Source organism: Symphodus melops (assembly GCF_947650265.1).
Source record: "Symphodus melops genome assembly, chromosome: 18".
Taxonomy (NCBI): Eukaryota; Metazoa; Chordata; class Actinopteri; order Labriformes; family Labridae; genus Symphodus; species Symphodus melops.
The window spans coordinates 3,763,604-3,790,127 of NC_136708.1; the positions used below are offsets into that span (position 1 = coordinate 3,763,604).

At 44.9% G+C, this 26,524-nt stretch overlaps 1 protein-coding gene across 1 annotated transcript in view; it reads right to left on the bottom strand.

Moving 5' to 3' along the window:
- The window catches only part of LOC306839101 (ubiquitin-conjugating enzyme E2 E2-like), a 65,673-nt gene that overhangs the window by 27,995 nt on the left and 11,154 nt on the right, over positions 1-26,524 (bottom strand). Inside the window, exon 3 of the mRNA XM_079367594.1 lies at positions 24,706-24,756. Coding sequence (XP_079223720.1) covers positions 24,706-24,756 — 51 coding nt within the window. The remainder of the gene's footprint in view (positions 1-24,705; positions 24,757-26,524) is intronic.

Sequence of the window (26,524 nt, forward strand, 5' to 3'; positions counted from 1 at the left end):
TGTGTGAGCCTGATCAGCAAGATGGGACCAATAAAAACACTCTTATTTACCACATAACCATAAAACATTATGTTCTGTGTAATGTCATGCTCTGTGATGTCACAAGTGTAGTCAAGTGATTTTCTTTTGTCGACAGGGCAGATTTTTCCGATCTGATTTTAGAGTTAAGGTAATCTAGAAATGTTTGTTTTTTTACTTTTTTTTTGTCATGCCTCCCTCCTCCTCCTCCTCCTCCTCCATCCTCCTCCTCCATCCTCCTCCTCCTCCTCTGAGGACGCATTTATTTGGCAGGATAGCTGAGGTATCAGATTTCGAGGGGAGCCCAGGCCATCCATGCAGCCTTGCCTTCAACCCTCCTTGTAGCCGTTTCCACCCTGTAGCGTCGCTCCAGTTTTAGAAGCACTGCCTTAGATGGACCGAACAGCAAAGTAAGGTTGCATGCTTTAACTTCATTCGACAAGCTTTAAAGCTTCACCCTTTCGCACACTAAATGGAGGTGCCATGCGATGTCCGCCAACCTTTATATTCGCACACACACGGATATTGAAGGCTTTGCATCAGGGGCGACGAGGAAACTCCAACATCAGGGGATCGATCGGCACATTCTTTCTCCGTCTGGACGTTAAGACAACTTTGCAAAGGTCAAGAAGATGTTCTCATGTTTGGTGGAGTTCCCCTTTAAAAATGTCCATCATGTGCCGGGCAGTCACACAATGTGACCCGTTAAAATGAGGAACAGGGTGGGCTTTGTGACCTCATCAGGTCAGTCTCACCATGAGGCCACATTAACCTCTGACCCCGGAGTTTCCCCTTCAAATTAGCCTGGAGTTAGAAAATCCAGACGCCATGACGGTGTTGCACCATAGCTTTTCCGTTCCTGCTTCAGGATCGTTCGATGACGTTCGATGATTTAATTGCATGAAAGCTGAACTTCTGTGGATGAAGTCAATATGATACAGCTGTGGAAAAAATGTCCTCACTTTCAGAAACCTGTGTTTTTATGGAGTAATTGAATTGTGCTTTTGAGTCAACTGTACAGGCAATAAAACAACCTCAAGGTAAAAATGTAGGTAATGAAGATAAACTACTGACATTTTCCATCAGCTTGTAAAACTGCAGAAATAAAGACGAGGATGAAAAGCTTTCTCGTCAAAGCATGCACTCATTTCCTGCAGCAAAGCAATGTTTGACCTTCTGTTGTGTAAAGAAATCGTTGGAGCTGAAGGGCAAGAAAGACACAGCACGAGTAAACCCTGTCGTCCTTCAAAGCTAAGTGGGTTTGCAGACAAATAAACAACACCACCTTATGGAAGTTGTTTGGATGTTTCCTTTCCACGAAAAGACGATGACGTCGCTGCAGATCAAGTGGAAGTGAGTGTGTGGCCTTCCTGGGGTCATCGTCCAATGAAACGCTGACAACCCCAATGATGTCCTGACTCCTGCTGTCCATCAGCCTTCACGGTTAAGTCAGAAGTGGTCATGTGGTAGCATAGATTTAGGTAGCCTGCCGCGAAACCGCTTTGTGCACGGCCTATTTTAAAAAAACACGGCCTTGAAATTATTGCACGGCTTGACCTAGGCCGTGCAAATATCTACATTTAATAGACGTGCTTACTACACAGGTTTCTATACGGTGCGCTAAATATCTGATTAGGCTACATTCTAATTCTGGCAAAGAATATGTTTGCCGAATACCGGTACTGAAAAACTTAAACCCGATCCCGTTTACGTTTCTACAGCCACCCGTGCCCTATTTGGTAGACGGCGTGTCAGCCAGATGATGATAGCCGCTATGTAAATAGCGTCATATGATAGCAGCTAACCGCTAACTAATAAATTCAACAAAGGAGAAAAACGCTACACAAACAAAACCAACGAAGAAGACATCCAGTAGTTCATCCACTTTGTCATTGGCATGTGACTGTTTATTACAAGAACTCAATCAAGCTTTGTTTCAGAGAAGGCTGTGAGCGGCGAGGAGAAATACACACGTAAACAATCAGCTGTGTGTTACAGTCAATGGTTTAAACACGGCAGAGTTTTGTTTACCGACGTAACACGGGAAGTGACGATTTTTTCAACCAATCAACGGACTGCAGTGTTTAGCTCCACCTTTTCGGGTCAGCGCCACATTCGAATATGCTGACAGATGATTGACTTATCAAGGTCTAGAGATCTATTATTACTGGATGACACATGTAATATTATGAATTTATGTGTTTGTTTGTTTTTTAAAGAAAGTGCAGATAGAGGTAGCGGGCCAACAAAGGGGTTAGACAACATGAACCAAGTGAGTCAAATGATGATGGGGTGTGTCAGGGCAGGGGCTGTACAGTAAATCAACATTATCAAGCTTGGGAAAACTAAAATGTGAAAACTAAAATGTGTAACAATGCATCTTATTGAACAGAATGCACAATTTTGAGACTTATTCAGTATTCTTCAAAACCAGCGTGTTAGGGAGCACATAACCTCCGCTACGCCGTGCCGCGCCGCCGTGAGTGACACTGAAAAAAATTTGCACCCCCTGTATTTTTTTTTGCACCCCCTGTTTTCCCATTTCTGCCTAAATCACTGTGTGGTAGGGTACGTATAGAACCATTATCAGAAAACTGGAGCTCGGATCAACACAGCCTGGGTCTGTGGAAAGGAGCAAAGCTGTTTTGGTTGCAGCGGCAACGGCGGCAGAGTTATATTTGGACATGAGCCAAGTGTATGTCGTGAGCTGAAAAGGAGAAAATGATCTACTGGGGTTGAAGAAATCTCTCTGTCTGACATTTACAAGTGGAGGTTTGTCTTTTTTTTTTTAAGCACACATTAGAAGTGAACCAAACGGTCGGCTGTGTGTTCGAACAGATTCTGAGTAAGACTGTTCGCACGAAAAGTTTGTCAGACACTTCGTCGTCTGACCTCGGCCGGACAAATTCCAAGATAATCCACAGTCTGCCTCAGGATTTTATCACCTTCATCAGTGTGTGAGCCCTCTGGCTTCCTCACCAAGACATTTCTCAAAAGGCAGAATGATCAAGCTGTGTATCAAGATAATTATTACATTATTCGTCAATACAGAGGTTTTTTTTTTTTTTGCATCATCCTCAAAACCCCCTCGCATAAATAAAACTGAATGAATCTTTCTAATCTTGACTAGACGCTCCGTGTGTTTTCCTGCACAACATTTTGTAATAATGGAGCACTCACAGAGTCAAAGATTGGACGGTTTGTGTTGCTTTGCTACAGGTTGCTGGAAACGCTGCTGAAACTTCGAACAGCTGGTGGCATGATGTACCTGTGACAGGCCGTCCGAGTGATTGGCACGTGGAGCATGCAGGATAGACAGCCAGTCAAAGTGTTGACAAATCAAACCTGTTCACGCCGGCTCAAATGAGCTGTGGTGCTTCTTTTTTTTTCTCTTCCATTTTGATTCCACTCGGAGAGGCACGATGTGAAAGCAGCTATCGATCAGACTCTGGCAGCAGATATGTGCCATAACAGAAGGATCACTGATTTCATCGTGCCGTACAAAGAAGTGCCGTAAAAGGATTTTAACTCTTAAGCAATCTAATGAGCGAGGATGATGCATGACAGGCGTGATTCTCCATGCACGCCATGAAACTGCTGAGTTACGTCTGTGTTCTTTCAGTCAGGAGCACGCGCGCCATAGATTTAACCATTTATTGCACTTCGGGTTTGTCCAGTTGTTCTTGGGGGTATCGGTTCTGCTCTCAGCTCTCAGCAGGATCAAAACCGAACCTGGATGTCCACGTGACGATCCTGACATCTGGCCGACATAACAAGCAAACAACTCATCCGAAAGAAGAATATATAATCCGCTGACTGAAGCTGGTGGAGGTCGGCGTGGTTGAAGGACAATATCACAGCAGAGTGGATGTGATGCAGGAGGAGAGAGAGGCAGACTGGTTCAAATAGGCCGCGGTGTTGTCAGGTGATCGGCGGCTCTCAGATCAGATCAGGACTACCGTATTCCACCTGAGCTAACGCGGCGCTCCGTTCCCCACTCTTTCAGTGACGCAGCAAATATGCTGAACTATACGTAGATTTATATTAACATTAACTTTTTCACCACGGCGTCAGGACCCGTCTGCGCTCATCTTTTGGTGTCATGTCCTGCCTTCTGAATCACAATCGTTTTTTTATTGCCAGGTACATTTACACATGCAAGGAATTTGTCTTGGTGTGTTAACATGCAAAATATGGCTAAAGAGCAAGTACTTATATAATAGACTATAAGAAGCAATTACCAATAAATTAGAATTGAAAAAATGTCACCTATAGCCTCCATGCACGTGTAAAAGGACTTTGGTTGTAATGCAGCGCTAACAGAGCTGGTTGTGAGTGTTGCTTCAGAGAGGGGCCAGAATAAGAAACATCGGGCTGTTTTGCTCTGTGAATCATGCAGAGCTGTACTCTTGGTCCAATCCCAGAATAAAAACACGGAGCTGGAAAGAGCATAAAATATCCTCTTTAAAATTCAGAGGACAGCTTGATCGGTGTTTGGACGAGTGATCTGAAGTGTGGAAGAGGGCGGAAAGTTTGAAGAGGTTGTTCAGAAATAAAGTTAGTTTAAAACTTGATTGTGTGTCGCAGTGACCTCAGACACTCCGCAAAGTACTCGAACCAGTCTATCTGTACTTTGTGTGAGATTCTGTGCTCTATTCTCTCCTCTGATTTCATCAACCTCTGCACGCTCTCCACCTGCTCCCGCCTCTAATATACGTCTGATTCCATGCAAGCGCCACTCCAAGGGAAGGGAAGCTATTATTATCCACACACGACCAAGTCTGCGGAGGAAGTCAAATAACGCTTCAATAATATATCAGTCTCTTCCTCTGGCCTTCCTACAAGACCTGGCCCTGCCATTACATGGTTCTCCAGAGAGCACACACACACTCACACACACACACACACTCACACTCACACACACACACACACCAAGGTCACAGAGACCTGCCGACTCAGCTCGCCTTTGTGAGTGAAAGTCTCGTTAGCTGCTCTCTCAGCATCGTATGCAGAGCTGATGGCAGTGCACTCTTACAGAAATGAACACATTCTCTGTTGAGACTAAATTAAATTGGAGGAGGGAGGAGGGAGAGGGGGGGGAGAGAGGGAAGGGGGGGTTGCCAAAAAGAATCATGTTGAGCAAATACGGTGCTGCGGTATTACATTAGTATACACAAACGGCAGGCAGCGCACAGAGCCTGAGAGCAGAGGGTGTATCAGAGGGAAGCAGGGTGACCTCGCAGGCTAACCGAATAAAACAATCGCTCAGCGCCCTCCCTGCAGTCATCATGGCAACATTGATTAGGTTGCACTCTGCTCATTGATTTTACGTCACTCCTCTATTGAGATGGGCTCCATAGACTGCAATCACTCACCGCCAGAAACATTCAGTCTATCTATAATTCACTCTGTCCTTCATCCTCTGTTCGCTCGCACCATCCGGAACAGACTCGTCAAGACCGAGCATGAAGAGATCAGACTTCTTTTTTTCAAATCAGATATTACAGCCAAAGAGCGACCAAAGTACCAGGATGATATTTTGACGTTGGCTGCATCAATGAACGATTTAGCGCTCGGGTTTTTTTTTGGAGAGATAGGACAGCGAGTAGAGAGACAGAGGGGGAAAGAAGGGACATGACAGGTCGGATTCCAACCTGGACCACGTCCCCCGCACATGGAGAGCATGCGCCAACCACTGCGCCAAGTTACATTTATCTGAAAGTGAAAAAAAATGACATGTAATTGGTTAATTCTTTACGGTTTGCAGTTTGCACTGTCCCTCTGTTTGAGAACAAATCAGTGAGTTTGAGCAGCTGAAGTGTCAGCAGTCAGAGCCATCAAAGGGTTAAAACGTTCACGTAACGATACAGAAGAATCTGAAATAGCTGACGTGCTAAACTGATTAAAGATTCATGAATAAAGATGGACAATGACGGAGAAAGCCTTGATAATAAATGTTCTGAGCAGTGATTTAGGCAGAAATGGGAAAACAGGGGGTGCAAAAAAAAATACAGGGGGTGCAAATTTTTTTCAGTGTCACTCACGAAGGCGCGGCACGGCGGAGCGGAGGTTATGTGCTCCCTAACACGCTGGTTTTGAAGAAAACTGAATAAGTCTCTAAATGGTGCATTCTGTTCAATAAGATGCATTGTTACACATTTTAGTTTTCACATTTTAGTTTTCCCAAGCTTGATAATGTTGATTTACTGTACAGCCCCTGCCCTGACACACCCCATCATCATTTGACTCACTTGGTTCATGTTGTCTAAACCCTTTGTAATTGGCCCACTACTTCTATCTGCACTTTCTTTAAAAAACAAACAAATAAATTCATAATATTACATGTGTCATCCAGTAATAATAGATCCCTATACCTTGATAAGTCAATTATCTGGAGCTAAACCCTGCAGTCCGTTGATTGGTTGAAAAAATCGTCACTTCCCGTGTTACGTCGGTAAACAAAACTCCGCCGTGTTTAAACCATTGACTGTAACACACAGCTGATTGTTAACGTGTGTATTTGTCCTCGCCGCTCACAGCCTTCTCTGAAACAAAGCTTGATTGAGTTCTTGTAATAAAGAGTCACATGTCAATGACAAAGTGGATGAACTACTGGATGTCTTCCAGCGTTGGTTTTGTTTATGTTGCGTTTTTCTCCTTTGTTGAATTTATTAGTTAGCGGTTAGCTGTTAGCAGTTAGATGCTATCATATGACGCTATTTACATAGCGGCTATCGTCATCCAGCTGACACGCCGTCTACCAAGGGCACGGGTGGCTGTAGAAACTAGAAACGTAAACGGGATCGGGTTTAAGCTTTTCAGTACCGGTATTCGGCAAACATATTCTTTGTCAGAATTAGAATGTAGCCTAATCAGATATTTAGCGCACCGTATAGAAGCCCGTGTAGAAAGCACGTCTATCAAATGTAGATATTTGCACGGCCTAGGTCAAGCCGTGCAATAATTTCAAGGCCGTGTTTTTTTTAAATAGGCCGTGCAAAAAGCGGTTTCGCGGCAGGCTACCTAAATCTATGGTTCTGAGTTTGTACCTGGATTCAGCCTTCAGTTTAAACTCTTCTTCTGCCTTCAAGGTGCGAGAACGTGTGAACACTTTCTAAAGGACGTGTTGATTGGGTTGCTGATACTCGATTGTACATCGTGCCTTGTCATTAGAGCAGAAGGTGAGAAAACAGCCATGATGAAATAAGTCTGATAACAGAGTGCAGGTTCACTCCCATGCTTTCCTTAAAAACACAACCCTGGCTGGAACTCTAAATCCCAGACACCTCATGGTAAAGGAAACAGCACAAAGTTAAACTTCCTGTGATGACTTTTTAAAAATAAGGAAGTAAATACCGATAAGGAACCAACTGCAACTTAAGTCCCAGGAACCACTTTTCCAAAAGCTTCATTTAAGATCATAATTGTTTGATGTTTATACAAAAAAAAAAAAAAAAAAAACGTAGGCATGACGCATTTTGCTGATTTAATAGATAAATATATTTTAAGAGCAACGATGCACCCGCCCCTTAAACACCTGTACTTTAAGAGGGTTTGAACCCATTAGGTGGGAACTTTTTGGGAACAGAGTAACTCAGGACACTGACCTCCGCACTACATTTCTTAAAAGGCTTTTAGTGCCTGTGGAAACTTCCTGCAGTGGAAACATGGCATTAGTATTTTGGACACAGGACCCTGGTGTCCCAGCCCTGCACCCTGCACGGTGCCAGCTACTGGGATTCATCACCTGAGTGAAATCAAAACCTTGGCAGGGAGCTGATGTGTAGCGGCTGCCGAGGCCGGTGGCACAGGCCTGGCTGTCCGTGCGAAGCTCCCCGCCAAAACCGTAATGAAACCTCACTGTAGCCTTGCTCTGCATTTGAACCACTTGACCCGGTGCCAAGATTTCACTGTTTACCCACACATGAGCCCTCGGCCTCAGGCGGGCACTAACCGACCTCACCCCGGCGAGTGAGTCCGGCTGCACGGCGGACACTCAGGCAGGATCCACCCAGAGATGATTTACGCTGATTCACTTGCTCGGCCTTAAAACAGCATTTTCCCTGCTGAACCGCCATGAAAATAAATGTGGAGACACCCCCCCCCCCCCCCCCCCCCCCCCCCTCCCCTCCTCCTCCTCCTCCTCCCCCATTAAGATCCGAGGCTTGAAGGTGATAGCTGTTGAAAGCGGACCACAAAAGGGCACATTAAGAATTCAACAGCCACGTCGGCTGGAAAACCAACCGAGGCATGCATGGAGACAATTAACCAGAGATTTACTGCGTGGAGGATGATCAGGCCGGGGTTGGGGATCTGCCATCCCCGCCATCCCCGCCATCCCCGCCATCCCCCCCCCCCCCCCCCCGCTCCCCCCTCCCAGTCTCTGTTGAAACACACTCTTTGATTAACGGCAGTTTAAGGCTTTGCCAGGGCAGTGACTGGTATCAGGACAAGAAGGCCTGCAGCGTGAATAGCTCCCACAGGCTCCATCATGCTGCATCTGGTGTGCAGGTGACCTACAGCCGGCATGCTGCAGTCCAACTACCTTGAAACTCTCCGACTCTCTTTGCACTGAGCGCTTAATTAATCTTATCAAGGGCAGACGTGTGCGCGGCGAGGACAGCTGAGGCGACTGAGTGAATGAAAATACTCCACGTTGGTTGACGGTAAGAGCTACGGATAGCTTTCAGACACGCAGCAGAGAGGGATCAGAGCAGCCCGAGCGGCAGAGAGAAGGGAAGATTTTTAGCACAATGAAAAAAAAAACCACATCATTCCCACGCCTGCCGCGGCGTTGTCTGCCCGACTGAAACACATTATGGGATGATTTTTAAGGCGGCTGTGAAGTGCATGCTTCAGTAGAGCCTGTGGGTGTAGCCTGGCTCTCACTGCGCTATTGATTCATCAGCACTGCAGTTTAGAGAGGCATTGGCTGAGTATGAGAAACGGAAAATAAACAGAGGACCAAGTGGGAGCTGTGGGAGCTCCATGGGAGCAGACCAACAGACTCTGAACCAGTTAAAGAATACAGATTCATGGTCCGAGTCCAAAAACTACCCACTGCAGAAGATCTTTACAGAAACACTGAGTCTCAGTCCAGAACCACAATGTTAATTCTCTCTTCTAAAGTCTTTCCCTCTCTTCTCTGTAAACCTCCCTCGCAGCCTCTTAACACTCAATAACTCCTTTTAAAAAACAGCTTTTCAATTCCTGAAAAACATAATGATTCGTTTAATAAGCTATGAAACTGCTGAAGCTTGTCAAAAGGAACTTATCAAACACAGTCTAAGAGCCAGAAAGATTCCTGTTTCAACTATACAACGTCAATGAGGCCATGCAAAGCACACATTATCACTGCAGGTCGATGTTTGAAGCTCCTGAAGGAGCAGTCCTCAGCATCAGAGCCCTGAAAGTGCCTGAACTCACCAAGATTTACACCCTGACAAAGGGCTTCGTGAGGGGTCTATGAAATGTGTAAAGACCCGGCGTGCTGTGGCCAACACTTCCTCCAATGGTTCCCAGTAACGTCGGCTCTTATCGGGGCAGCAGATGGTCAAATCTTTACGTAATACTGTCACAATAACTGACCTTCAAACTCTAATACCGCGACACAAATAGATTTCTGTTTTGATCCTAAAAAGTCAATTCTCAGACACCCAACATTTTGAGTCTGAGCTTACAGAGCTAGCAAAGGTCACAGAGCACATACCTTTATATGACAGACTGCCTGTAGTTTGCTCTAAAGGGGCCCCATGAGGCCCCGCACCCGGCAGCCACTGACACAAGAAAGTCTCCTTATACAGGAATCAGCTACATAATGCGTACGACACGCTCGCCAGCCGTCATTTAAAATGGGCTTCATGTTGTCCTGCTTCATGTCTGTGTGAATACGCCGACATCAGAGTAAAGGTACGTCCTTGAACTTTGGACCGTCAGGTGACCTGAGGCCCAAGAAACGTTTCTTAGAGGCAGCGAATTGGAATTCTTCGGATGTTGTTTTTTTCCTCTAATATGATTGGTTCGCTGTCTCCCCCCCCCCCCCCCCCCATTAAACTGAACATTAAATAGACCTTCAACTGTCGGATCTACCCTCACACTAATGTACTTAAGTAGGATAGACCCTGTTTTTGTACTTCTGCTCATCCTGTTAACTCTTTAGCAACAATGCCTTACGCGTAAGCTTTAAGCTAACGCAGGAGAATAACACAGCAGCCACTACTGCGTACTGTCTAAAGAACAATCATGCTAATAGGATTTTCCTGACACAAAATAATGTATTAACTTGTAATATTCACATTTACTAATCTGGCATAATCCACTTAAAGTGTAGTGTTAGTATCTGCAGAGGATCTCGTCACTGACTTGAGCTTTGGATGCTAGTGCTACTAAATGTAGGGAAAAAAACAGGAGGAGTGTTTACATACTGAGAGTATCTGTAACGCTTCTTTTTGACGTCTGTGTAAAGCGCTCCATTAGAATGAATGATGGCAGCTGAGTGGTCAAACATGAAGCCGGGGGGACCAAAAGCTGAGAGGACGACTGAATAGAGACGTGACACACGTCAAAGAACGCTAAACGTGGAGACCTGAAAAGCAACAAATGTGTTTGTCAACAGCAGTGTGTGTGTGTGTGTGTGTGTGTGTGTGTGTGTGTCTGCCAGGCTTTCCTGAGGCCACACGTTTCTGTAACATCGTCAGCCTGGAGGAAGCAGCATGACTGGTGTCTCACCTTACACCCCCCCCCCCACACACACACAAACCCGGCACCGCTGGTTGGTTGAACTAAGCTGTAACAACACAGGCAGATAAAAAGCCGAGGACTGTGTCGGGCGTTTGCTTTATCTTTGTGGTGACAGGGGACTATGATGCTAACCAGCCACACACACACACACACACACACACACACACACACACACACACACACACACACACACACACACACACACACACACACACACACACACACACACACACACACACACACACACACACACACACACACACACACACACACACACACACACACACACACACACACACACACACACACACACACACACACACACACACACACACACACACACACACACACACACACACACACACACACACACACACACACACACACACACACACACACACACACACACTCTTTCTTGCTTCTGATTGGACGGTTCAGCCGTGATCTGGGCGGATGCAGGGCTGCGGAGGTCTAACCTTAAACTGTATTTGAACAGCGAGGTTCATCTGCGCTCTGTTCTGCAGCCGCTTCCTGTTTCATGAAGCACACGCATGCTTCCACTGATGCACCTGAGCGACTTTCAGCAGAGCAGCTGGAGCCCCCAAACCACAAATGACATCAACAGTTACACAGCTCTGTGATTCAGATTTATTCATCTGCTTCAATGTATTGACTAAATCATCCTAAAACGCTGGCTGCAAATACTTTACCTTTATTTGCTTAAAGATTTTTACAACCTCAAATCAACACACGTGTGTTTATTTGTACTCAGTCCCACAGTCACCTTCCTGCTGCCCCAGTTAGCAAATAGAGCACCAAATGTGGATTAACCTCACACGGAAAATGAAGAAAAAACATTTCCTCCTGTTTGAGCAGCTCTGAACAACAAAAAAAGTTAAATGTTAAACATCACAAGGAAGCTGTGGACCGCCGAGGCACACGGAGGAGGCGTCAGGAGGGTTTAACAGACAGAAGAAATCGAGTTTCTCTTCGACTCTTTCAACAGATTTGTTGACTCGAAGAAAGAAATCATCAAAATTCAAATGTTAAATGAATATGAAGGCACGAGCTCGTTCAGTGAGTGATGCCTCAGTGTTTAGTGAACGACTCAGGAGGCTCTTTGCTCCAGCACCAGTCGGAGATTTGAATGAACATTTTAATCGCTGCTCTGATTCATGGATGTAAATGATGTCTCAAAAGGTTTCAATGGTGTTTGATATTCATTTACTTGCTGTGATTGTGCTGTTGATATTGTTCGTTGTGTGGATGAATTGACCGGGCGGCAAATGAGTTTCCCTGCTGGGGATGAATAAAGCTTTCTAATTCTTCTTCTTTATTCAGCAGCAGCGGAAAAAAAAAAGAAAAAAAAAAAAGTCTCAAAACATGGAAAGAGACCAAATAACCAGGTGCAAAAACGTTATAAGAAGCTACGTAAAGGTTTTAACGACCTATCACTGAACAACATTTTTCACAACGCAGTGTGTGTGTTAGTGTTGCATCTCCTGCCTCATCGTCTCCAAACGGCTGAAAATAACTTCTGTTATTGTAACCGACAAACCGCGGACAAATATGTCCTACAGCTTTAATCTGGTCAAAAGTAACAACATAGTCGCTGCTACCTGCAGAGGAGAGGCGTTAACCAGCGCTGCTGTGTTCTGAACGTTGAACCATTTTCACCTGAGAGCGAAGAAAAAAGCACAACACTGAAGTGAACTGCTTCAAAGTGAAATGAACGTAAACAGGTCCGAAGGCTCAAATTCAAAAAACAGAAGCTGATTTGACTCGTAAAACTGTTTCAGGGAAACAGTCCAATGGAAACGTCCTCACCATAGGATCCCTGATTTACACCATCCTGGGGTGGAACAGGCGTCCAACGTGACCTCGGATCCACGCTCGAAAAGCTTTTTTACCCTCGGAAAAAAAATAAACAACTTGTATGAAAGATGAATGATTTTTATTCTTTGGGCATGGAGCTGCACTCGGAGAGAAACCATCATACCTGAGGTGGACGAAAGTGTCATGAAAGACATATTACGACTCTATTTATCAATCTGGTGCTGATGTGTGACACACAGGAAGTGAAAGAGCGTCTCTGTGTGTATCTGACATGAATGAAGTTTCCTCTTCAGAGCGCATGCAGGAGAGGAAGTGGCACATTTATTTGTGAGTTCTGTTCGAATTTGTGTGTGTATGTATGCGTGTGTGTGTGTGTGTGTGTGTGTGTGTGTGTGTGTCAGTGGGAGACTGAGCGGCGCTGACTGCAGCTCTTCTTCTACAGAACAGGCCAGCATATCTAATGAGAGGCTAATCATTCATCCAACACAGAGACACCATGTGCATCGCTGATACACACACACACACACACACTGATGACGACCTTATTCACACACACACACACACACACACCACTGCAGAGACAGGCTTAGTCAGCTGTAGCTAACTGCAGACGAGGGAGAGAGAGAGAGAGAGAGAGGGAGAGAGAGAGAGGGGGGGGGGGGGAATGAGTGAGGATGAAGGAAGACGACGAGGCGAGGAGAAAGTGGTGTAGAATCAGTTACGGCACAAAGTCAATATGTGGATCCTCTCTGAACACATCCAATTACTTAAACTTCTCTCTGATTCTGTGAATAAAATCTCAGATAAAAAGTGCGCCGACAAAAAGGGAAATGCTATTTGCAGCTGCAGTGATTACACAGAAGAACAGCCTCCATCCGACAAGGACACACTGTTGTGAGTTTGATCACAGACTGCAGTGATACTCTGGACCAGCAGCTCAGGTCACACACACACACACACCCACACACACACACAGGCCCCTCACACGGATCATTCCCCTGCTGGTTTCTGACGCCACGATATGCACACTAAACTCAAGTGTTTCAAGCGAAAGCTGCAGGATGTTCAGGCCTCTTCAAAAATAGATGCGACTCCCTGCAGCAGTGAATAACCTTTACACCGTTTATAAATACAAGAGGACGTCTTGTTCTGAGTCTGAACCTCTGTCCCATATATTTGGATCTTACAGAATGACCCTTAAGTTCTATATAATCCGTGTGTGTGTGCCGCGGCTCCAACAGAATACACTAACAATACCACTCGGCCTCTTTTGGGTGAATTATTGCGCATTAGTTCGGGGCGGCAGTCGCTCAGTCTGTAGAGACTGAGGATGGGAACATGCAATCGCCGGTTCAAGTCCCGATGCAAACCAAGTCTGGAATTTGGCCTGGAAGCTGAAGAAGTGCCAGTTGACTTCCTGAGGCCCCCCCGCCACACACACACACACACACACACACACACACACACACACACACACACACACACACACACACACACACACACACACACACACACACACACACACACACACACACACACACACACACACACACACACACACACACACACACACACACACACACACACACACACACACACACACACACACACACACACACACACACACACACACACACACACAGGGCAGCCCCCTCACTCTGACATCTCTTTATCAGCACATGTCCATAGTGTGTGTGTGTGTGTGTGTGTGTGTGTGTGTGTGTGTGTGTGTGTGTGTGTGTGTGTGTGTGTGTGTGTGTGTAGTATGTCTCTAGAACAGAGTGTAAAGTTGAATTTCCCCTCGAGGGATTAATAAAGTATTTCTTTCTTCTTCTTCTTCTTTGCTCGTGTTTGACAACTTCACAGAAACCTTTTTTTTCCAGAGTAAGAGAACCAGCTGTTTCAACAAAAACACTCGTTTTACCTGACAGACCCCGAGCTGCTGGTCTCCCGCTGCCTCGCTGCTACTTTGGATCCAGAGCATTATTTGTGTGGCACAAATGAACACAGAAAGCTGCAGATTAAGGGAAGGTGGTAGTAGGAGTATAGTCTCATGGCTTTGAAGAGAGCACTGTACAGTATCGACTGTTTGTGGTATAAAAAAAAACACCTTCTCCAAAAGTCTGTATCTGTAGGGATGAACTCTGAAATGTTCTTTTACAGGGAAGAAAACAATCCGAGTCCGTCAGAGGCAAGAAGATAAACAATAATAAAATCTAAATGGAGGTTATTCTATCAGGTGCTTTTTCCTGTAGTTTCCCCCTGCTGGTTTGAAGCACTCTAATGGAGCAAGTTAAAACAAGCTGTGGTCATTTATACCTCCGAAAACACGAACAAATGGGAATCCAGTTTAAAGATACCAGAAACTCGAGGGCCATAAATGACCTCTCAGAAGCAACATGTATTCACATCAGAGTGCAATAAGAAGACATCATTGCAGTGTGTTCATTGTATGAAGAGAAAACAAGACCAGGAACATATTTAAAAGGTTCAAATGACACGCAGGTACAATCACGGTTGAGTGGAGCGATGAAAACGGGGTTTCACAGTGAGTCCGTTACAGAGCGGAGATGAGGCTGCTGAGATGAGGAATAATTAGTATTTCCATAGTAGCGTCTCCCTGCAGGGGGTCTGCAGAAATCTTTAAGGCCCTCCTCTGTTTCCGCTCTGCAGCAGATGGGTGAGTCTCTCTCTCTCTCTCTCTCTCTCTCTCTCTCTGTCCCTGAGTTACTCTCAGCTCAACGTCCTGTTTCAATCTTCACTTTTCTGTCCCAAACAATCTGTGCATGTTAAAGACAATGATATTTGAAAGCCCCCCCCCCCCCAATTCCCCGTGGATTCTTCCCATGCAGCAGCATCGTTGTAGCTGCAGTGACTTGACAGATCAGATATCTGCAGCTTGTGTGCAGACAGCTTTTATACATCTCGTGTGTTTCACAGCAGAACAAAGTGGCTCTCGGCAGCCTTCGTACTGAAGTGAATGTTCCATTTCATACAGCCACGTAATCTGTGACAGAGGCACAATGAAGGCTCTGTTTGTGTGTGCTTGTGTCCAGATCACTCTGTTTCTGAAGTCAGGACGTCTTCCTTTGGTGTTCTTTCCCAAGTTTGTGATGTAAAAAATTAACTTTATCACTCAACACTTTTCGTCCTTTTCCCTATGCAGGTTTTTGTGCATGTTGACTAAGCCGCAAATTCCAGGAATTTCTGGATCTGCCCCCTCCCCAAAGGATTTGGGGTTGAGTATTTCCAAAACAGTCAATTATTTTTAACTGCATGTCGCTACTGTGGCTGACAGGTGCAAGTTGTCTCCAAAGGCTGAAACAACATATGAATAAAAATGTATACAAAAAAGAGAAGACTTCCAAAAACAAAGACAACAGCTGAAACACGCTGCAAATAAAACGAGCACGGAGCAAAAAGCCGAAACAACAGCATAAATAAACAAACATCGAATATGCTGCAAATACATTCATGACACAAAGTCAAAAACAAATGACCTGGTTCAACCTGAGGAAGCTGCAGACTAAACGTAAAGTTCAGTGTGTGACTTTTGATTGATCTTTCATGGTGTGTTCCTGCAGCAGTGTGCACCATGCACAGGACGCGTTTAGGCTGTGCACAGGGTACCGCTGCTCCAGACCTGTAGGGGGCGCTCTGTGGGACAGTTTGTGAGGGGCACCAGGAACAGAACGTTTTGTTTAGATTGGGAAAGTTGCATCGTTCAACAACACAGAACGTCAATATGGAGATTTTTGTTTCAAAAAAAAAAAAAAAGACTTGACTTTCCTGTTTTTTTTTCTCTTCGTCTTTGACTGACTATCTTAAGGTTGTAAAAAAAAAAATTCTTTGACATTCTGTATCTTGGGCTCGGGTAACACTGAGCTTTTTAAAAGAGTTAAGAACCAATCAATGAATCGTTTTGAATTGTTTTGGGAGCCCCTGGGCTAAAAATAAACAGTGACATGAATAAATCATCACATCATTTTCTTTGACAGCAGCAATCGAGTGACAGTCAGTCAACTGTGTGGTTTCAAACAACAATGACAGCATGACTGCTTTCTATTATTACACACACACGCACACACACGCGCGAGCGGTGGAAAGACGAGCAGCTTCAGTGTCCTTGACGATAAGAGCGAAGACGTGTCATGAAATGTAACCTTGAGCTGATATGATGGCAAGAGAATATATCTCTGCTAGCGTCAGTCTGCCATGCTAACCAACAAAGAGTGATGCTTGTCTTGAATTCTGCCGTGAACCTGACAAACCCTCCCTGCAGAGGTTACTGTACTAGAAGCTACAGGCTGCAACAGCTGCCTTTGGTTCACTTGGCAGAATTCACTGAAACTACAAAGGACAGTGAGCGTGATGCTAGTTTGCTGCTATGGCTATAACAGCCAGTTAGCTTCCCCTCAGCGCTACAACCACATTGAGATTACAGGTCTTAATGTAGATAGACTCTGTGTTGCAGTAATTTCAGTTTCAAACAAACTGTTGTTTAACATAGCTGAGCTCCATCTTCAAAGTGAGCCGCTCATTGTGCCCAACCGTCATCACCGTCTCTACTCTGCACCAGTGTTACTAGCTGGTGAAACATTGTTATTTTAGCCGCCGATGTGGGTCAAATGTTGTGCTCAAACTGCAGCTGCCTTCCACTATAGCCAGGGCTGTAGCCTTTTTACTGGCTGTAGCTTCAGTGGTCGGGCTTGAGCCTCCCGCTCTACAACCGGGATGTAAACAAGCACGGTTACCAGATAGCATCAAGTAGACGCAGCGCACTTTGATCTAAAAAAAGAAGATAGTGTTGTATGTAGGTTATGTCTGGTAAAACTGGCATATCGACCGGGGCAATGTGTAACCACATTTAGCACAGGCATGTGAACGTTTCCCTGCAGGGAGGATCAAAGGCTGGCGGTGCAAGCTGACATCAGCTGCACTCTGCAACATATTCTTACCTTTAGACTAAACAGAATTTAAATTCCTCTCCTACTATTAACTAGCTGTCAGTGATACAATGTTTGATTTTATGCTGATAGTTGTTTGGAAGTCATTTTTTCAAGAACCCACATCACTGCTCAGCCTCTCACATGATCAGATCTAAGAAGCAGATTAATAAAGATGTGTACTGTTGGGATTAAACACATAATTGAGCCAGGATCAGGTTGCTAATACCATGAGACATTTTCCTCTTTAAAATGCACGCTGGTTGTTTTTTTTTTGCACATTTCCCTGATGGAGCACAGCACAGATTCACTTTTATTAGCAGGTCAAGACAGACCAGCATTTGATCTCAAAGGATGGTCGCGCTGCACGCCAGCAGTTGTTCTCAAATTGCAGAATGAGCATGCAGAGCAGCCAGTCGAGCGCATGTGTCGATGCTGACATCAGACAGATGTTATTCCACTACTGAAAGGAACTTATTGGACGCCGCGGTGCGAACAGAAGGCCTATGAATAACCTGCTGGAAGTGAATCTTTGCACCGTGTCTTGACATAAAATCAAATACCACAAATCTAACAAGGTTTAATCTGTAAGGAGGGCAACCTCATGAGCATAAAGCCATAGTACCATTTCCGCCCAATCCACATGAAAACACTTTTATCTTCATTTAAGATGATCATGCTGCATTTTTCTCTCAAAAACAAAAAACAGTTTCACATTTTAAAGACACTTTTAAAATGGAGGTATTTCTCATCAGTTCAGAAAAGTCTCAGCACAGTGAACCACACAATAATCAGCATGCAGCATATGAACATGCACATGTTTGTGTTTTTTTATTGCCTTAAATTAACAGGTTACATTTTCCATTTCCAAGCAGCACCCTGCATCCTCTCAGTGTGACTCTTCATGGACAAAATGCATCTTTTAGTCTGAGCGCTGAACAGCTGCTGTGCCCACATGCCGGGATGTTTCCTGATAACAAACTGGACCTCCTCCCTTTTATCTGACAGGCCCACCGCTACATGCTGCAGGGCTGCACTACAGACCTGACACTTAACGCTTGAACCACTAAACATGACCAGTTTCTTCAACGTTACCTCAATATTCAAGAGATACTGTAAAGGGACAGAAGCAACATCGTCCATCTTTCAGACAAAGCAGTCACAGCTAATGCTGAAGAAGTTGTAGCTGGGTCCTGAGGCTAGACCAGTATAGAACCACTAAAAGGTGTTTAAGGTCTTTAAAGGGTCTGAACTGGTCTGGTCTGGAGGTTAAAACCAAACGTGAAGAAGCTGAAGCTCGAGGAGCATCATGGCTGCAGATCGTCTTCAGTTTTGATGTTAAAAACATGAGAAGCTGCAGAAGCGTGTAATGAATGTGCACGCTCTGCCTCAGCTGTGCTGTGGACACACAGAGGACAGTGAACGCAGCATCAGCTCTGATCACAGCTGCTCACAGCTCAGGCTTTTGTCCGTACGTTACACCAGTTATCACGCTGGAGCAATCCTAACCGTGTGCGGCGGGGCGAGTCGGACATGACGCTGTGTGCTAATGAGGTAGATTCATTGATATGATGGTGACGTGTCAAAGTGTGTTGATTAAATGTTTCAAATGTAGAACGTATGAATCATTATTTATAACATCTCCAACAGCTAGCAAAGAAATCCTTTATTTTACAGTCCGTGTTTATTGTGTAGGACGCCATGACAGAGCCGCCATGTTTATTGTTGCTATGGAAACACCTGGTGTTACATCAAAGACTGCTGAATAAGGAAGCGTGAAATGCTACTAAAAGCTGCCGTACTGTTTCTGTGTGTGCTGCAGTGATTGGTTCAAATGACTGCCGGGCAGAGCTTCTTCTTTTTTAATGTGTTTATTCATTTGTGAGGGACAGTGCACATCAATGAACAGCTGTAACAATTACAGCTGTAAAAGATGGCAGATTACAGCAGAAGTGCTCGTTTCCATCTGTTGTCCCTGTGAGCAGGTAACAGAGAGCGACACGTTACAAATAAAATACAAGACAGTGTTCTCCTCGTGCATGTGTGGCTTCTGTCTGCGTGCTCCGGCCTCCTTCCACAGTCCAAAGACATGCTCCTTAAGTTAATTGGTAACTCAAGAAAACTGCCAGTAGGTGTGAAAGTGAGTGTGGTTGGTTGTCTGTCTCTGTATGTCAGCATGTGATTGATTGTGTACCCCCACCTTTCACATAATTACAGCTGGGATCGGCTCCAGCCCCCCCTGTGACCACGAGTGGGGAAAGCTGTGGCTGGGTGGAACGAGGAAGGACGGTTTGGCCTGTTCGTCCTCACTATGTTCCTTTTCATCAGAGCTGGGGTTGGAGCAGCAGACAGAATCACTCCCATGATTCCCCACCAGCCTCGATGTTATCTTTTGTTATAGTTTTGATTAAGAGCCCCCCCGCTCTGTGTGTTTAAAGCCACACATTTTCTAAAAGAGAAGATTTCATTCATTGAAAATGAGAAAACTGCAAACAGAATCAGTTCCTGTTTTAGAGATTCCCTGATTTGTTGTATTATCATCAGTATCTTGAGAGGTTTTGACACGTCTTACAGTGTTGGGAACCGTGCACTTTACACCATTTTAACTAGTAACTAGAACTGGTGAGCAGTTTGGGACGATAAAAAAAAAAGAAATCACAGATGAAGAGGGACTTCGATGTTATTAAATTGTTCGCTCGGTCTTTATAAAGCTGGATGTCAATGATGGCGATAAAGCTCGGCTCCTGTCTTCCTCCTTTGAGAAAGGGAACCAGCGCTTCCCCGCACACAATGAAATCTGAGATGTTTGAGTCAATTACATCTACAACTCGATAAAGTCATAAATGAATTCCCATTCCGCAGCGATACCTTCTGCTTTATTGCTTTTATTTCTAAAGATCTTCACAGATACTCGATGGAAAGTTGTGCCTTTGGAACATGCCGGGATTAAGAGGGAGAGAGAGAGAGGGAGTGTGGCCAATTCCCCCCCTGGAATCCACTCATTGTTTCCCCCTCAGCCGATGGGGGATTCTTATCAAAACGCTGCCAGGACTATCATGAAAGGATATGGTAATTATTGAAAAAAAAAACCACACACATGCTAACACACGCACACGCACACACACACACACACAGAGCCAGGAAGGCCGGTGAAGCACCGTGCAGGCTAATATAACGTGTCTGGTGTGGGGGGGCTATTTACATACCCTTCTAGAGCGCTTGTCACATTCAATTAATTACTTTCTGGCAGGGTGACAAAGATGATTAAAAAGAATGAAGAACATTTTCTCATATGGCTCCAAAAAAAAAAAAAAAAAAAACCACTGCTAAGTCTTTTTAAAATGAAGCCAAGTGATCTCTGAAACGAGGCTCGATATCTTCGTTAAAAGTTAAAGGTGGTTTTTTTTGTTTTTTTTTAATGTTCTCTCCCAGGAGGAATTTAAAGCGTCGCTGCGTCTATTTCTGCAGAAAAATGGAGCCAGAGAGGGTGTTTGTAGGAGCGGCTGTGATCACGAGCTGCGCTTTTATTCTGGTATTCTGACGAGCTGAATCCTGTGGGGTAATGAGCTGCATCACAGCGGCCGTTCATAACCCCACACATCTGATGTCTTTCAGAGAACACAGCCTATTTAACACTGTCAGATCAATTAGCAGGTGAAGAAAGGGGCCGGGAGACGAGGAGCCTTTTGTTCAAACAGACAGTGTGAGTGTGTGTGTGTGTGTGTGTGTGTGTGTGTGTGTGTGTGAGGATGTACTGTAAAGTGAATTTATTTCAGGAGCTCACAATGTGCGGTTGTGCTTTGGTTATGGCACAAAAGAACAGGCTGAATGGGGATTGTTGTGGTAAAACATGCAGGCTGAATCAAACACCGGGGATGTGACAGGCTTCTTTTTTTGGGGGGGGCGGGGGTCTAGATCTGTTAGAGAGCGGAAAATACCCCAAGGGTACACGTGAATACAGAAAATCTACATTTCAAGTAGCGCTGGGACTCCGCCGGCTCATTTCGCTCCTCTGCCCCGACGCTGAAATACGCCCGAGAAGCCTGATCCTAATTTTTCACTCATGGCTGAGGACTCCTGACTGCAGCCGAGCTCGAGCCATTCGTCACGAGAGCTCCTTTCAGCTCGGACGTTCTTCAAGGAATCCTCTCTTCTGCACCAGAATGTCATTTTCTACACAAAACGTCTAGCCGTGAAATTTCTTTTTCCCGCTCTGCTGTTTGGCCCTTTGTCAGGAAACATAATGGCCTGCTTCAGACAGATTAGCCTTGTCTCTAAGATCCGACAAACCAACTGCGACTGTGACAGATAGTACCTTCATAAAAAAGAGGAAAAAAAACAGGTTATTTTCTGTCATTCCTCACCGGCTTAAAGACTCAGAGGCTGTGAGTTTAAACTGCACGCAGCCAGCTGACAAATTGTTCTGTTATGACAGGTGGAAGGCTCAACCTTCAGTCATGTAGCTGTCTGCACAATACAAACTTTTCAAAGGGGAAATGGCTTTTTAACACCTCTCCAAATGTTCAGTTAAGGTAGGACATGAAGCATTTGTCAAAAATAAATAAATAAAGATAACACAAGAGAAAAGAGAATTTATAATGGTGCAAAAAAAAAAAAAAAAGATTTCTTTCTTCAAGCTGACAAAATTAAAGCTGTGAAATCCCCGAACTTTCAGTTTCAAAGTGTTACGGCAGAATTATCCTTCACAAGGATTGTCCCCGTCCAAGGAAAAATCTCATTTGCTCATTGTTTATCACATTTTATGCCACACCGGTAATCCTGCATCACATAATGTAAACAATATGTTAAACATGATTTTGTATTGACCCGAAGGTCAGAATACGCTGACTCACTCAGTTTAGATTTTGCACACGCCTTTAAGGTTTAAAGGTGAATCAGTATCTGCATGCATACTGGACGGACGATGACAGTATTTCTGAACCTTGGCCCTTTTTTGACATATTTTGGTCTCTCAATGACTAATAAGTATAAAACTAATAAATGCTGCACTTGACTGATTTAGCCAGGAGGAATGATGCAGACCGTAATGGCTGTAAAGTTTTTCCTTCCTGACTCAGATTTAGTTTTTTTTTGGTTTCTGGCAACAGTGCAGGAGGACGCCCTGAAGAGATGGACCTTTATTTATATTAACATTCTTCTTCTCTCTGAAGACACCACATGAATGTTATGTTAAAGGCAGGGTTGGTCTTTTTCTCCTGAAGAAAAAGACAAAATACTTCAAATTTATGTTTTTTAATTCTGTACATATTCAACAATGTCTGGAGACTACTGATGCCAAAATATCCCGTCGGGAAGTGCCATTAAAAGTTACATCTTACCAGGGCAGCAAATCTTTTAAGAAGTTGGTTGAAATTGTCTTTAGGTCCTTACAGAAATTAATAACTCATGTACTCTGAAAACTGTAGCAGTTGTAAACCTGTTAAAACTTCGACCAATGTCTGCATCGAGGTGCCGATCTGATGAACCAATCACAGCCTTCCTGCTCGCTCTCCTTGCATGCACGAGTCCAGACTTAAAGTGCATCACTGATGACAGAGTTTATACTGTGAGTTTGTCGTTGGCTCAGTAGTAAAAAAAAAAGTCACGTTATTTTTCTTCATGTCTCATTATAAATACTTTTCACCAACCGCTGAATGAGACGTGAGACGACGTCGTGTCTACACAATGCGAGAGACTAGGTGAGGTCTGCTTCTGGATCAGCAGCGCTCGTGCCTGGAAGTGAGGGGGCGTGGCTTTAGAGGGAGCACAGAGGGGAGGGGGTGAGTGAAGACGGAGCACTGAGGGAATGCTACTCTCAAAATCATGCTAGTTGTGGAAAATGACCAACCCTGCCTTTGACCTCTGACGTCATGGGGGTTTCTTCTCTACCACGACCCTGATTGGTTACTTTGTGCTGCAGAACTAAAGTGACTGATCAAAACCAACCACTAAAAAAAAACATAACAAATCCTATAAAGTAGCTAATGCAGGCAGCGGTAGACCAGCACTTTGCAGAGTGAGGTGACTGTTTTTGGTTATAAAAGCATCCGGTAAAATAAGGCGTGTATTTGTAGGGCTTCTTTCTCTAAAACTTAAAATAACAGTCCGATTCTGTCAGTGACAAAAACATTTACATTCATCAGCGTTGATCAGGTGCATTTGCGCCCCAGAGATTACCGTGCAGTGATTACAGCTTGTTCTGCAGCATTAGGCTGTAGAAAGCTCCTGGAGAAACATGCATACTTCTTATGGTACAATATGCTAAAAATCAGTCATGAGATCTACATTAGCTTAACAAATTGACTCTTTATGGTTTAATGTCCAGGAAAATTAGCTGCTTTCTCCGGACTGGAGCAGAGAGAACAAATACTTTATTGGTGCATCCAAGTTAAGGGTTTCTGGCAAAAAAAAAAAAAAAAAAAAAGTCTGAGTGACTAATCCAGGCCAACATCAGTGAGTTTCCATGCCTCCTCAGCCCCTGCAGGAAATGCCTGGACTGCAGTGACCTGCTGCCTGCAATGCCTTCCCCTCGCCCTCCAATGTTTATCCCAAAAGACATCAGTTTAAGACGAAAAGCAAACGCTGACTCAGTGCAAACCGCACACAATGAAAGCTCTTACTCAGATCTTGATTGGCAGGAGCGTGCGGCACCCCGGTCTTTGCTCGCGCTCTGATTCGGGAAGAGTAAAATAAACCATGCAAGCCAGTCAAGCTGCAGCAGAGAGAGAGAGAGAGAGAGAGAGAGAGAGAGAGAGAGAGAGAGAGAGAGAGAGAGAGAGAGAGAGAGAGAGAGAGAGAGAGAGAGAGTGCCTTTACCAGCCTCGGGGAGAGTGTGAGCAAACACAACACTGCTGCTGCTACAACGCTGCTAATGAAAAGCACTGCCAATCGGGTCAGTCGTACAGATATTTATTTGTTCTTCGTGAGTCTGATTCACGCTTCAGACTGCTTACAAGGTCCATTCATTGCACTTCAGCCTTAGCAAACACGCACAATAATCCACCTATGCTTTTCATGTGACTCACTGAGCCGACACAATCCATTCACGCTGCTCACACAGGCTCAAACACACACACACACACACACACACACACACACACACACAGAATGCCTCAGGGGCCACAGCGAGGAGCCCTTTAAAAACACACAATCAACAGGCTCCTACCTGCAATTTGGCGGCGGGTCCAAGGTTATCTCTGCTAGCTCCTTCTGGATCCTGAAACGTGAGGAAGATATGTGTTACAATCACACACACACACACACACAAAGAACACAGACAGTTGTATAAATCTTGCCTGTGAAATCAATCTAAGTGTGCGCACTGAATGCATCATCGATTTTCTAATGAGCCTCTGAGCGATGTGACTGGATACAGGAATCAGTGCTGTCATGCAAGATCAACACAGGGATGTGCGGCTGAATATTTGCCTTTTTTTCCCCCTCATAATCCAGACAAGCGTGAATTGATATTGATGTCAATAGAGCATGTCCGATAGAGGAATCATATCTGATGTATGAAGGTTAATGAATTTCCTGCAGATCGGCTCTGTCGCGCCCCTCACGCCTGCAGGAGGCTGCTGGGTTTAATGAACACACACCGTAGAGAGGTCACATTTCTCCGCAGCTCAGAATCATTTCATAAAAATTCTCTGCAGATGTTTGCCAATGAGGATCCAGACATTACACTTTGCTCCCACTATGTCATCTGTAAATGCGGACGTTATTCGTTTGTGCAGACAAACACATCTGACACGCTGAAGCTGTTTTCACATATGAGCACTGAAACCCTCCTGATCTGGTTGTTCACACATGCACCTCACAGTGGGAGGGGGGGGGGGGGGGGGGGGGGCAGGGCCTTTCACACTCGCAGCAATCTCCTGAAAAACTGGAGGAGTTGTATATGTGAAGGCAAACAGCCGAGTTTCTCCTGCAAGACCTCGAGCATTTTTTCCACAGGAAGTCCGAGTGGGCCGATGTGAGAACGCCGCAGGATATTCTCAGGAGAATTCAGCTGGAGCCGACGGGAGGGGGAGTGACACGTCTATACTGTGACTGCTGCACGGTGTGCAGACTGTAATGCACGAGACCACAGCCATCGCCGCACACGTAATTAAACGGCTGCATTATGTTTTCTGTTCCCCAGCAGGTTGTTCTCCGCTCTTTTGTTCTGCAGGCCTCCCGAACATTTCCCAGAGCGCACATTTGAAAAGAAGTGGCGGATCAAGTAAGTGGTAGGCAGGAGTGTGAGTCAGCTATATGAAGCTACAACAAGAATATTTGTCTTTAAATCACTGCTCTGTGTAGTCCAACAGAATCACAGTGTCAGAACAACACAGTGAGACAGATGAAACAGAATGCTGTGCTTAAATGACATGCATGGAGATCATATTGGCCCCATGCATACAGTCTGTGTCTGTGCACTAATCCCAGGTATTAAATGTCACCACCCACTCACACTCACTGGAAGTGAACTCCGTTGTGTTTCCACATCAGCTCTCTCAGACTTCATGTGGAAGAGTTCAAGGGCGACGGCAGGAGATACTGTTTCAATTCACACGTGCAGCTCGCTCACCCACCCCCAAAAAAAGGTTTCTCTCCAGATGAAGATGATGAAGAGTGATTAAAGCCTGACATCAAATAGTCCTGGAGGGACCGAGTTCGTGCCCTGATTTTTGGCTCTTTATTTCCATTCCCCTTCATTCTTGTTCAACTGCTTCACAGTTTTAACTCTCCATTTATTCAGGCTCGTAAAAGACATCCCCAAAAAAAAAGGAGAGAGAGAGAGAGAGAGAGAGAGAGAGAGAGAGAGAGAGATAAAGAAATTATTGACAACTCCTATTGATCAGAGTGCATGTTCTCACAGCTGTTTGTTATCTGGGACATAAAAATAATCTGCCTCTGCTGGAGAGAGCGAGCAGGAAGACGAGCCGTCGATGTTGACGTGATTTATAGTTTGAGCATCGACACAGCAATAAAAGGAAGGG